The sequence below is a fragment of the Palaemon carinicauda genome, chromosome 43, assembly GCF_036898095.1.
Source record: "Palaemon carinicauda isolate YSFRI2023 chromosome 43, ASM3689809v2, whole genome shotgun sequence".
Taxonomy (NCBI): Eukaryota; Metazoa; Arthropoda; class Malacostraca; order Decapoda; family Palaemonidae; genus Palaemon; species Palaemon carinicauda.
The window spans coordinates 37650003-37664399 of NC_090767.1; the positions used below are offsets into that span (position 1 = coordinate 37650003).

Genomic DNA, 14397 nt, shown 5'->3' on the forward strand with positions numbered 1-14397 from the left:
TGACGGGCGGACCAGGCGTCAGACTGTCGAGTGAAGGCGTGCACCAGAGGCATGTGGTCTGTGCGAATGACGAAGAAATGGCGAAAGTGATGGACAGCCAAGTGCACCGCCAGCAATTCTCGATCAAAGGTAGAATAACCTGATTCTACCTTGGACAGTTTTCTGCTGAAGAAGGCCAATGGGCGGGGCGAGCCTTTGACCACCTGCTCGAGTACTGCACCAATAGCGACGTCGCTGGCATCGGTGGAGAGAAGGAGAGGGGCGTGAGGGATAGGAAAAGTGAGAGCCGCAGCAGTTGATAGTTACACTGGAGTATCCTTATAGGATAAAACTTTTAAAGGTTTTTCTAGAATTAGAATTAACCTTAGTTTTAATATATCGAAATATCACAGCAATTGGCTGCACAGGAAAAACAAGTTATGTCTTTCCTTCTTTCCTTCTAGCTTAACTATCTTAAGCTATGGAACAATAACAATAATAAGTTTTAGACTTAATCTTGTGATATGTTTTCACTGGATACTCATTGGATTCTCTTCTCTTTACAGGAGGACCATCCGAAGTGCGGGAGTATGTTTTGCAATGGCCGCAGCAAGAACTTCAGCAGACATGAGTTGTGCAGTTGGCACGCACCCTGTGCAATCTCTAAAGACGATCTCAGGTATTGTGACCCTCAGGTATGTACTATTTGCACTAACCTCATTACGGAGGCTTTTGACTCCCCTAAGTCGGCGGAGTCAAGGGATGCAGCTAAAGAAAAACTGCGAAAATGTGGTACGGGGTTTTCAGAACACCACGGGGTCTTATCTTCCAAGTGAGAAGATGCGGGGTTATCTTTTTCCCAGGGCATCTGAGGATGCAGTGATTCCACAGCCTCACGCAGATATCCCCTTAGTCCAGATTCCGGTAGATGCGGAAGTCTCGGACGTATTACAGGCCATCCAACTGGATGATAGGATGTCTGAAGTGTCAGAATACACGGAGAAGGACCTTCTCGTAGAAGGTCAGGAGGAGGAGCAGACCCAAGCTCCTGAAACTGAAGAAGAAAAGGTTGAGGCGGTGTCAGTCTCATCGGTTCCGGCCCGGGACATGTCGCCTCGACTTCGTCTGCTATCCCAGAGGAACTGGGAAGGACTCTTTATTCTATTGTTGAAATGATTCAACAAATGCAGAAGAAAACCTACTACGTACCAGTTGGTACCTCAACCAGTAGCGACTCAGTCGCCTGCCTTCAACCCAGCGTTCGAAAGGCAGTCAACGACCTTTCGTGCGATACCTAGAGGAGCAGCCAGAGGTTCCTCTAGACGCCCCTCAAGAGGAAGGGGTTTTAGAGAAGGACGCGGTCAAGGAGGCTAGGCCTCAGGTTCACAACAGAAGTGTGATGCTTCCGGTAGGAGGGAGACTGCAGTTATTTCGGGATCGCTGAACCTTCGATCCCTGGGCCCACAGCCTAATCAAGAATGGACTGGGTTGGAGCTGGAACAGAGCTCCACCCCTATTCCCACAATTCTTCCAACACTCCAACCCCGTCTTGGAAGAATATGTACGGGAACTCTTGGAGAAAAGAGTAATTCGGAGAGTAAAGTCGATCAGGTTCCAAGGAGGGCTGTTTTGTGTTCCCAAGAAAGACTCAAAAAAACTTAGAGTCATTCTGGACTTGTCGCCACTCAACAAGTTCATAGTAAACCCCAAGTTCAGGATGTTAACACTTCAACACATAAGGACCCTGTTGCCCAGACGGGCTTACACTGTCTCCATAGACTTGTCAGACGCCTATTGGCATGTTCCAATCAATCGTCAACTCTCCTCCTACCTAGGGTTCAAGCTAAAATGAAGACTTTACGCCTTCAGGGCCATGCCCTTCGGGCTAAACATAGCCCCACGGCTATGCAAATGCAGTCGTTCATCAATTACGCCTAAAAGGTGTCCAAGTAGTGACCTACCTGGACGATTGGCTGGTGAGGGCAGCATCCGAGACGGAGTGCATGCAGGCTTCCAGTTCCTTGAACATCTAGGATTCAAGATCAATGCCAAAAAGTCTCGACTATCTCCAGCTCAAGAGTTTCAGTGGTTGGGAATCCACTGGAACCTAAAGTCACATCAACTTTCCATTCCTCTAAAGAAAAGGAAAGAGATAACGGGATCTGTTAAGAGACTTCTGGTATCCAAATGGATATCAAGAGGCGAACAGGAGAGAGTGCTGGGCTCTCTACAGTTTACTTCAGTGACAGACCCAGTGCTACGAGCACAGCTAAAGGATGCAACACGAGTTTGGAGAAGATGCGCATTATACGCTCGAAGAGATCTGAAAAGACCATTTCTGACTCGATTGCGAACGCTTCTCAAGCCGTAGTCCAAAGCCAAGCAGTTGAAGAAATCGATACTTCCTCAACCACCTCCACCTTCAGTCATCATCCACACAGACTCTTCAAAGGAAGGATAGGGAGGTCACTCTCACCAAGGGAAAGTTCAAGTAGCTTGGTCCAGCTAATTCAAGACATTTCACATCAACTTTTTGGAGGCCATGGCAATTCTTCTTACTCTGAAGAAATTATCCCCTCGCCACTCGACCCACATAAGACTGGTTCTTGACAGAGAGGTGATAGTGAGATGCCTGAATCGCCAAGGTTCGAGATCACCTCAAATCAACCAAGTGTTGTTGGCCATCTTCCGTTTGGGGGAAAAGAAGAGATGGCACTTGTCAGCAGTTCACCTTCAAGGGTTCCGCTACGTGACGGCGGACGCTCTATCCAGGTTCACACCGATGGAGTCAGAATGGGCCCTAGACGCAGGATCGTTCTCCTTCATCTTACGTCAAGTCCCATAACTGCAGATAGACCTCTTTGCGACGAGCGACAACAAGAAGATACATCATTACGTACCCCCGTATGAGGATCCCCTAGCGGAAGCAGTGGACGCAATGTCCCTCGATTGGAACAGATGTTTCAGCATTTACCTGTTCCCTCCATCCAACCTTCTACTGAAAGTCCTCGACAAACTGAGATAATTCAAAGGGACGGCTGCGATAGTGGCTCACAAGTGGCCAAATAGCGTATGGTTCCCTCTGGCGTTGGAACTACGACTGAAGTTTGTGCCGTTGCGGGGTCTATTCTGACTCAGCTAGTGCAGAAGTCGACTGTCTTCGCTTCATCACAGAAAACCCGCAACCTTCATCTCATGGTTTTCTCTCCTTAGCGGTAAAGAAAAGATTCGGTATTTTTAAGGACAGTATAGACTTTTTGGTAGAATATAAATCCAAATATACTAGAAGACAATATGAGTTGGCATGGAAGAAGTGGGTGTCTTTTGTCAAGGCAAAGAAGCCAAAAGAAATCTCGACGGACTTCTGTCTATCTTTCTTTATTAACCTGCATGAACAAGGGTTAGCGGCCAACATAATAACAACGTGTAAATCTGCCTTGACAAGACCTTTACTTTATGCCTTTTAGGTCGATTTTTCTAACGAAATCTTTAAAAAGACCCCTAAGGCCTGTGCTAGACTCAGGCTGGCAGCGCCTCCAAAACCTATATAATGGTCTCTGAATAAGGTTCTTCATTTTGCTTCTATGATGAACAACGACGAGTGCGCTTTGAAGGACTTGACCCAAAAAGGCATATTTCTATTCGCACTAGCCTCAGGGGCTAGAGTTAGTAAAATAGTGGCCCTTTCGAGAGATGAAGGCCATATTCAGTTCTTGGAAGGGGGAGGACTGAATATTTTTCCGGACCCAACATTTCTTGCAAAAAATGAGCTACCCACCAAAAGGTGGGGTCCCTGGAGAATCTGTTCTTAGAAGGAAGATGTCTCTCTATGTCCAGTAGAGAGCTTAAAGGTCTATCTTCGTAGAACTTCAGTCTTTAAGGGAGGTCAGCTTTTTAGTGGAGAAACTCCAGGCTCAAACTTGTCTGTGAAACAACTAAGGGCGAAAATCACCTACTTTATTCGCAGAGCGGATCCGGACAGTACACCCGCAGGTCATGGTCCGAGGAAAATTGCCTCTTCCATGAATTTTTTCAATAATATGAATATTGAATACCTTCGCTCATACACTGGCTGGAAGTCATCCAGGGTAATTTTTAAGCATTACACGAAGCAGGTAGAGGAATAAAAGAGGTCTGTGGTAGCATCAGGTAGTGTCCTTAAACCTGTTGCTTAAAGCTGCGGGGAACAGTGAAATTAATTGGGACGATTAATTTAGGGTGGGTGTGTTTTCCCTGGACGGTACTACGTACTATGTGATAAGCCACTAAGGTGCCTTGATAGACTGTTCCATTGACAAAGGTGAAATAAGCATAACGAGTGACACATGTGCCAGGCGGTTTACGCAAGTGTAATTAGACAATAATGACAGATATTAATGAAAATTTATTGATATTCTCATTTTCAGTGACATGCTTTTGGGTTTCTTTTTCAGGTGAAACAAGTTTTTCTGGTATTACTGTTTTTCTTTATGCTGTAATTTTACATCATCCCCATTTTATATATTTCTATAAATGTTGATTGATCTATTTATTTATTGTTTGTAAATAAACTAGTTCTAGATGAAATCTGCGTCTTATTCGCCCAAGTTCATTCTGATGAAAAAATTATATTGAGCATTGCAACTACTATGGATATTAGTTGATAATATAAAAAATGTTAAAAGATTGTTCCTATGTGTAAGACAAACCCTCATCGAGCTGGTCAACCCTTATTCAGGATAGACCATAGCTTTGTGGTTGGAAGGATAACTGATACAATATCTGTTCCTAAACGGATGAAAACCTTTGATCGATACTCAAATCAAATAGGTATACCGGGCAGGTGTCAGTATTTCATACGGACATTGGTAAGTTCCATTACAAACTTTGCTTTAGAAGGTATAGGTCGAGACCACTATACCGGTTTGTCTGCTGGACATCAATAGGTAATATGTATTCCTCGAGACTTTTCTAGAGTCTAGAATGACTCTTCCCTGTAGGGGGTAGGAAGTTCTAACATGAGTGATGATTGGAAATAATGATGTATGACGGTAAAATCATAGTTCTTTAGGTCTAGATAGACCAAGGAAAAGGTTGCCTTGAGGTTAAGGCACGATTGAGAATCCACAGATAAAGTAATGCTCTGGTAAACTTCCATCACGACGATATGGCCTGAGCCCTAAAAACAGATTTTGAGTGAAGTGAAAAATCTATTTTTGGGTGAGATAGCCATGTCCTCCTGATGGACCCACCCTTCCCATCATATTTTGAAGTTCACTATGGAAAAAGAAAACAACAACTCTCTACCTTTTTTAGACATTAACGTAAGCAGAGACAACGGTGAATTTATAACATCTGTGTATCGGAAAAAGACATACACTGGACTTGCCAACAATTTCTATAGTTCTTGTTTTTTAAATTTTAAACTGAATGCTATATACACACTTGTTTATAGGGCTCTGCGTTATTCCTCGAGTTGGTCACTCTTTCATAAGGAGATTTTATTTTTGGTAAATTTTTTCAAGCAAAACTCTTACCCTGAAAATATGGTTTACAAGGTTATTAACAAGCTCCTCTCAGAACATTTTTCCACTCTAGTACCATCATATAATGTAAAAAAGAAAAATATTTTCGCTACAATTCCTTACCAATCTGACAACAAGTTTTCCATCAAACTTAAACAAATAATAGAAAAAGAGTTCGGCTGCCTTAACATCCAACTAATCCCAATCAATCCACTCAAAATTAATGTATTTTTTGGCTACAAAGACAAACTGCAGACCTTCATGAGGTCCAACATCATTTATAAATTCAAGTGCCCGGGATGTCCCGGTATCTATGTTGGATCTTGCCGAAGGTTGTTGCAGGTGAGATACTGTAGCCATATGGGATACAGCTTCAGAACTGGTCAGAGACTTGGTAACCCAGAATTTTCTAATATTAGGAATCATGCCGCTATTTGCAAAACCCAAGTAAACAAAAAAATTTTTTTCAATTATTGGTAGGACAAAACATAGCGAATTTTTAACTACCCTTGAATCATTATACATTAAACGCCTCGTTCCTTCTTTAAACTCTAACGCCTCCGCTTCTCCTCTTTTCTTAGCATAACTGAAGTCGTAGATGGGTAACAATTCTTACTCATTCGTTCTTCGCCTTTTCCTATGGATGGCTTGGTGAGCACTGGTTCTCTTATGTTTCAATGTTTTAGTTTTTCACGATTTTCTGTGATAAAATCAATAATGTTTTAATATTCTTTTACTATTTTGTTTTAAATTATTGTATAAATTTTAAGAATTTTATATTTATATCTTTTACAGATTGATAATGAACATTGCAATGTTCGAAACGTTTCCTAAATAAATTATGGCCTTTTTACTGATGTGTTTTGGACCCTGCTGCACACCATATATATGATCTTCACCTGTAATCCTTTGATACGTCCGTGATGTTACATCGACTTCTGTTCGTCTTTCTCTTCGCGTTTAGGCTGAGATGTCGCCATTTTCAGCACTTTTCGCAACTCCTTCAACATCGCTATCCACCAGTGACCTTGGCCACCTCGAGAAGGTTGGAGAAATCGACTTTGAGAGAAGAAAAAGCCAAGTGTGATTTGGATTTCTTGCAGTATTGTCTTTTAAATGGAGTACACCCTAAGTTTGTTAGGTTCAGGCTCTACAAGACCTCGCTATATCACACCGAATTTTACAAGAATGCCTTGGACGAACTACTTAAGAAGGAGATTGAAACGAAACAGAAACTTATTGAAAATGCAAGTATTAATGTTTGTCGCCTACGAGAACAACTTTTTCAGGATTTATCTATTATTGACCGTTTTATTTATCAGAAACTTTTTAGTGATTTTGTAAATAATTATGTCTCGTCTGTGCAACTACGTCATCAAAAAAAACTTAAAGCACTAGGTGTTGTTACTCCTAATTTTAATAAGAGAAACTATTGTATTTTTAATCTGTCTAACTATGTTCTCTCCAAAAGAGAAGAATTTTTGTTACCATTTGGCTTGGATTTCAATTTGCCCTCCTACAGACCTAAGTATGCAGACTTATACTTTCCTTTCGAAATGCTTTTTCAACGACTCAAGGGCTTAAATCTGATCAATGACCTAAGTGGTTTGCAACATAAGTTGTCTTTTCTTTTGCATAAAACTTACACTAAGTTAAGAGTGTCTTGGACACCGTTTTTCAGGAAGGAGGATTTAAGTATCTTACAAAAATTGAGCAAACGAGACAGTTTGGTTATTTGTAAACCAGATAAGGGTAAAGGTGTTGTACTGCTCAATAAAGCGGACTATATTGATAAGGTTGATAATATTCTTGCTGACCAAACTAAATTTAAGTTACATGGTGAACCAAATTTTTTGGACATTTACAAAAGAGAAGACAAAATTAACAGAATTTTGAGGAAACTAAAAAATGAAGGTATCTTAAATGAAACAACGTATCAACAACTGTTTGTGACTGGTTCCTCTTTTAGCATTCTATATGGACTACCAAAGATACATAAGGAAGGAGTTCCTATCAGACCTATTATGGCAGCCTATAACAACCCGGCTTATAAAATATCAAAACACCTTGTCTCTTTACTTGGTAATTTCTCAAGCAACCAGTTCTCACTAAAAAATGGCTATGAGTTTCAACAACAAATAATTTTACAAGATGGTGATCTACATATGACAAGTTTCGATGTAGAATCTCTTTTTACAAATGTTCCACTCAATGAAACCATTAATATTATTTTAGATAAGATTTTTTATGACGATCAAATTATTTTTCATGGTTTTAACAGACATTATTTTAAGACTTTTCTTGAGCTTGCTGTGCAAGACTCCATGTTTGTTTTTAATGGCCAACTCTATTCGCAGGTCGATGGAGTTGCCATGGGTTCCCCTTTAGGGCCTTTGTTTGCAAATATTTTTATGTCATCTTTTGAAGAAAATTTTTTAAATAGTTGTCCAGACTCTTGCAAGCCAGTGTATTATAGAAGATATGTTGATGACACTTTTGTGTTATTTAAACAACCATGGCATAGTGAAATGTTTTTAAGCCATATAAATACTCAACATCAAAATATGAAGTTCACTATGGAAAAAGAAAACAACAACTCTCTACCTTTTTTAGACATTAACGTAAGCAGAGACAACGGTGAATTTATAACATCTGTGTATCGGAAAAAGACATACACTGGACTTGCCAACAATTTTTATAGTTCTTGTTTTTTAAATTTTAAACTGAATGCTATATACACACTTGTTTATAGGGCTCTGCGTTATTCCTCGAGTTGGTCACTCTTTCATAAGGAGATTTTATTTTTGGTAAATTTTTTCAAGCAAAACCCTTACCCTGAAAATATGGTTTACAAGGTTATTAACAAGCTCCTCTCACGACATTTTTCCACTCTAGTACCATCGTAAAATGTAAAAAAGAAAAATATTTTCGCTACAATTCCTTACCAATCTGACAACAAGTTTTCCATCAAACTTAAACAAATAATAGAAAAAGAGTTCGGCTGCCTTAACATCCAACTAATCCCAATCAATCCACTCAAAATTAATGTATTTTTTGGCTACAAAGACAAACTGCAGACCTTCATGAGGTCCAACATCATTTATAAATTCAAGTGCCCGGGATGTCCCGGTATCTATGTTGGATCTTGCCGAAGGTTGTTGCAGGTGAGATACTGTAGCCATATGGGATACAGCTTCAGAACTGGTCAGAGACTTGGTAACCCAGAATTTTCTAATATTAGGAATCATGCCGCTATTTGCAAAACCCAAGTAAACAAAAAAAATTTTTCAATTATTGGTGGGACAAAACATAGCGAATTTTTAACTACCCTTGAATCATTATACATTAAACGCCTCGTTCCTTCTTTAAACTCTAACGCCTCCGCTTCTCCTCTTTTCTTAGCATAACTGAAGTCGTAGATGGGTAACAATTCTTACTCATTCGTTCTTCGCCTTTTCCTATGGATGGCTTGGTGAGCACTGGTTCTCTTATGTTTCAATGTTTTAGTTTTTCACGATTTCCTGTGATAAAATCAATAATGTTTTAATATTCTTTTACTATTTTGTTTTAAATTATTGTATAAATTTTAAGAATTTTATATTTATATCTTTTACAGATTGATAATGAACATTGCAATGTTCGAAACGTTTCCTAAATAAATTATGGCCTTTTTACTGATGTGTTTTGGACCCTGCTGCACACCATATATATGATCTTCACCTGTAATCCTATATTTATATATATATATATATATATATATATATATATATATATATATATATATATATATATATATACATATATATATATATATATATATATATATATATATATATATATATATATATATATATATATATATATATATATATAAATATATATATATATATATATATATATATATATATATATATATATATGTATATATATATATATATATATATATATATATATATATATATATATATACATATATATATATATATATATATATATATATATATATATATATATATATATATATATATATATATATATATATATATATATATATATATATATATATATATATATATATATATATATATATATATATGTATATATATATATATATATATATATATATATATATATATACATATATATATATATATATATATATATATATATATATATATATATATATATATATATATATTCTATACTAACACGTATAATTACACCCTTGTGAAGTGAAATCTGAATTCCCATTATGCCTTTAAGATTTTCTGTTCCTTACCCTCTTGGAGGGATTGTCATTCTTTATATGGCATCACTGCATTTCTCTGCTTGCATAAAACTTTCTTGACTTGTTATAGGCAACCATAATGAAATTCACAGGGATGTGTTGAAGGGTACAATCGCACTCATTCATGCCAGAGAGATTTGGACGTTGACGAGCGGACCAGTCATTGGACCTTCGAGTGAAAGTGTGTACCAGAGCCAAGTTGTCCGTGCGATTGACAAACGACCAATCTTCTAAGAAATGGTGGAACCTATGCAGTTCCTATAATTCTTGGTCAAATGGAGAGTACCACGATTCTGCCTTTGACAGTCTCCTACCAAAAAAAGGCTTATTGTGCTGTGATCCTTTGACCATCTGCTTGAGTACTGCACCAATGATAATGTCGCTGCTATCAATGGAGAAAAGAGAAAGATCAGGTAGTATAAGAAAACTTAGAGCATCCATGTTTGATAGTGTTTTTTCAGTGCAGAAGACCTCATTTTGAAAGTAATTGGACTTCAAGTGTTTCGACTTTTCTTTGAGAGGGAGATAAAGGGTGCCAAGAGTAGCGATGATGGCTGCTAAGAACCACTAATAATAGTTGGTCATGGAAAAAAAATTCTTTCATTGCTATGTTTGTCGAGGGCGTGTGGATGTTCTGAAAAGCTGGTACCTTCTCAGAGAAAGAGGGAATTCCTTCAGGATTGATGCAATATCCTAAGAATGATACTTCGTTGGCACGAAAGGTACACTTGCCGTATCCCACTGCAAGGCCATTCAATTGTAGGAGGTTGAGCACGACACGCAGGTGAAGGACGTGTTCCTTTTCCAGGAAGAAAACAGAAGTATGTCGGCTAGTAACAAAATCTGAAGAGGAGGTTGCCCAAGCTGCTATCCATGATGCGCTAAAAAGTAGCCCCAACATTACGAAGGCAAGAACTGGATAATTGTAGCTGTATGTATTGTAGTGGGTGGTGATAGCGGTCTTGGGGATGTCCTATGGCTTCCAGGGCATCTGATAACACTCATTCAGTAGGTTGAGCATGGAGAAAACCTTTAGGAGGTAATTAAGGAGAGGTTTAGTTGGGAGGTAGTTAATCAATTCTGTCTTCAAGTTCATGTGTCAGTAATCCCCCTTCGGGCACAGGGAGTTTTCTTTCTGCAGGATGATATGAAAGGACAACAAGCATGAGCTTGAAGTCTCTTGATGAAGGTACATTTCCTTCATTTCGGCAAACATTTTTTAGTGACTGCAAAACAACTAGGCAAATGACGCTTGAATATGGCGAACACTAATGGCCCCATGGTCTTGATATGGTGATAAATAATATGTTTAGTGGGAATGGGGGGCATTTGGTAAAGTTCAGGACATTAGACTTCTGTATATGATGTGAGAAGGTGGGCTAAGCATCCGTGGGTTGACTGATGTGTAGAGTAATTTTGGAGGTGGTGTGTTGAATAGGTTTCAATGAATAAGAGTCTGTGTTGACTAACTGTTGGTGAGAAATTCACATTGAGGATTAGTAATGGACGTCAACAAAGAGAAACTTTAAATCATATCTGGCACTCACAAACTATAAGATAAAGGTCCTTTAACACTGAGTGGACATCGCAGATCTGTTGGCAGCTACAATGGGGATTTTGTCAGGCTTAGACTGACTACGTCGTCTCTTGGAGAGAACAGTAAGCACCGGTGTCTACCAAAAGTGACTTGCTATTCTTTTTTCATGAAAAATGAAACCCTACAGATTGGGGAGGACACTGTCAAAAGCCCTGGTCTTCTTACAAGTTTTTAGGCCATTGACAACTGTTTGCACATTTTTAAACAGCAACTATAAATTTGGAGTGGTAGTAACATAACTGGAGCCGATTTGCATCAGTAAGTGGCTAGAGAGGTAGCTGGTTGTGGTGTCAGATAGGGCAGAAACATATTGTTGGTGGGCGCCTTTGTCACCACTTATGTACATCAGGGTGGGGGGTGTCTGTGTCCTACCACATTCCAGCCTATCGCATTCATGTCAACTTCAGTTGAAGTTAATAGTTATTGATTGAGGTATTGAAGAAGGTGAATTGGTTTTCCATAAGTGCCTTGACTTTGGTCACCAGGTCCTTCGTGAGCAAAATGTTAGCATCAGGGATAGCAGCATATACGAATTTGGCAGGCGTCGTACCCAAAGGACCCAATATAGGTTCCCCACCTGCGGAGAGCTATTTGTGGCAGGTTGAAAGCAAACAAAATGGTCATTTCCATGAGGGCAAGCAAAGACTTGGGGTTTCCAAACTGTTGTTGAGAGAGCGGAAAAAGTTTGGCTATACGGGCGGTTGGCAATAGCAAGTACTGCTCCAGGATGTAAGTTTTGAGGGAGTTGTATGATATTGGGGTGTTCCTTTGTTCACAAAGGGAATCGTAGATTTCCCAGAAAGTGTTGTCGGTGATAGCTGCGAGTATATAGTCAGCTTTGGTGCTGTTGTTGGTTATGCCCCATATGTGAAACTGAATCTTGCTGCACTGAAATCAAGCAAATTCCTTCCTACTGCTATGAATGTAGCAGAGAGAGAGATAAGTCAGGAGCGTCAATATCAAACAGTATGGTGCAGCAGTATGCGGAAAGTAGGGAAGGAACTGTTCCTTCTGTGGTCACCAATTATGTGAATGTGCTGTTAGGTTATATCAGAGAGGCTTCAGAAATGGAACTAAACCCTTTTAGATAGAAATGCGCCTATATACAAGTTCTTACAAGCAAGAACCTCATGAAAATTAAAACAAGTTATGCATAGAAAGTCAAGCCTTAACAGCACTTTTATCTGTGCAGGAGAGAATAAGAGAGAGAAAAAAAATACTAATACAGTGTACTAGCGTTTGTGAAACATTTGTGGTACAATGCCCTATATTCCTTATGTTAATTCCATCCAAAATACATATATAAAGTTATATTAAACAACAGTCTTACCCTTATTGATATTTTAGATGGACATTCACTTTTAAACATATAACTCTTCTTATACAATTTTTTATGTTTATTTCATTCATTGCTCTTCTTTTTAGCTTACCCATGATACCAAGATTTTCCTAAATAGAACCCCAGTTACATAGCATATCTTCCCTTTCAAAACTATGCTCCTAACCGTAACCTTCAGGGAACCTTTCATAATTACGTGTTCTAACTTATTATCATTATTATTATTATTATTATTATTATTATTATCATTATTATTATTATTATTATTATTAGCTAAGGTAAAACCCTAGTTGGAAAAGTAGGATGCTATAAGCCTAACGGCTTCGATGGAAAAAATTAGCAGTGAGGAAATGATATAAGGAAATAATTAAACGAATTAAAAAAAATAACAATAAAATATTTTATAAACAGTAACAACATCAAAACAGTTATATATAAACTATAAAAAGACTTATGTCAGCCTGTTCAGCTTGAAAACATTTGTTGCAAGTAAGAAATTTTGAAGTTTTACCGATTCAACTACCGAATTAGGAAGATCATTCCACATCTTGGTCACAACTGGAATAAAACTTCTGGGTTATTATTAGTATCCAGCCTCATGATTTTGAAGGTATGGCTATTAGAATTAACTACATGTCTAGTATTACGAAAAAGATGGATCTGTCCGAAAATATCTGAATGTAAAGGATGATCAAAACTATGAAAAATTTTAGGCAACATACAAAACCCACTAATTGAACTACGGTGCCCGATATCAATATCTAGATTATGAACAAGAAATTTAATAAACCATAAGTTTCTGTCCAACAAATTGGTACGAAAATAAGCAAAGGAAGAACAGGAAGGAGAAAAGTACTCGAAACAATATAAAATGTAAGAATTAAAACAAGCAAACTTTGATTTTAAACTTCATGCCCCATAACTTGCACCATGCTCTTATTTGAGCTAGATCTCTATTAAGGGATTCCGCAATCAGATATCTAAATTCAAAAGATGGAATTAATGGAAAGATTGTAGCATCATCTGCATATGCAATAAGCTTGTTTTTTTAGACCAAACCACGTGTCATGTGTATAAAGTATGAAAAATAAAGGAGCAAGAATACTACCCTGAGGATTACAAGATATCACATTCCTATACTCACTATGGTGCCAATCAACACCTATTCGCAATCTATTAATTAAACATACAATAATGATACTATGAAACAAACCCACCCACTACCAAATGTGCCGCTCTTGACTGGAACAGGTTAAATAAATACTCAAGCTCTGACCAAATAAAGTTCAGTTGCATTCACGAGTCTCTCAGTTATAACCTAACTGCTCGTGTGCACATTATTGACCACCAGAGTGTTAAACTACCTCCCGTGCCTTGCTCCTTGATGAAGCTATTATCAGACACTGACTCAGCTATTAACGCAACCCCTGGGTAATTTTAACCTGGTTCCCACGGGCTGAAGTCCAGTTTTCTTAGAGGGCGTAACCCTGTCAAACGCTGAATATGTTCTCGCGACCATCCCTATGGGACACTTCCCAGAAATCTCCAATTGGCTGTGCGAAAAAGGGGACACCCCATAATGTATGATGACCTCAAATCATACGTCCTAGAGCAGTGCTCGCCATCAGCGGCCACCCACATTGCAAAACTTTTTCAGCTCTCTCAATAACTTTGGGGACTATAAGGCTTC

At 38.5% G+C, this 14397-nt stretch overlaps 2 protein-coding genes across 4 annotated transcripts in view; both read right to left on the bottom strand.

Annotated features, from left to right (window-relative positions):
- The window catches only part of LOC137633810 (uncharacterized), an 11211-nt gene extending 10511 nt beyond the window's left edge, over positions 1 to 700 (bottom strand). The window contains exon 1 of the mRNA XM_068366054.1: positions 696 to 700. Coding sequence (XP_068222155.1) covers positions 696 to 700 — 5 coding nt within the window. The remainder of the gene's footprint in view (positions 1 to 695) is intronic.
- The window catches only part of LOC137633618 (uncharacterized), an 871256-nt gene that overhangs the window by 476485 nt on the left and 380374 nt on the right, over positions 1 to 14397 (bottom strand). The gene's annotated exons all lie outside the window — the stretch shown is intronic.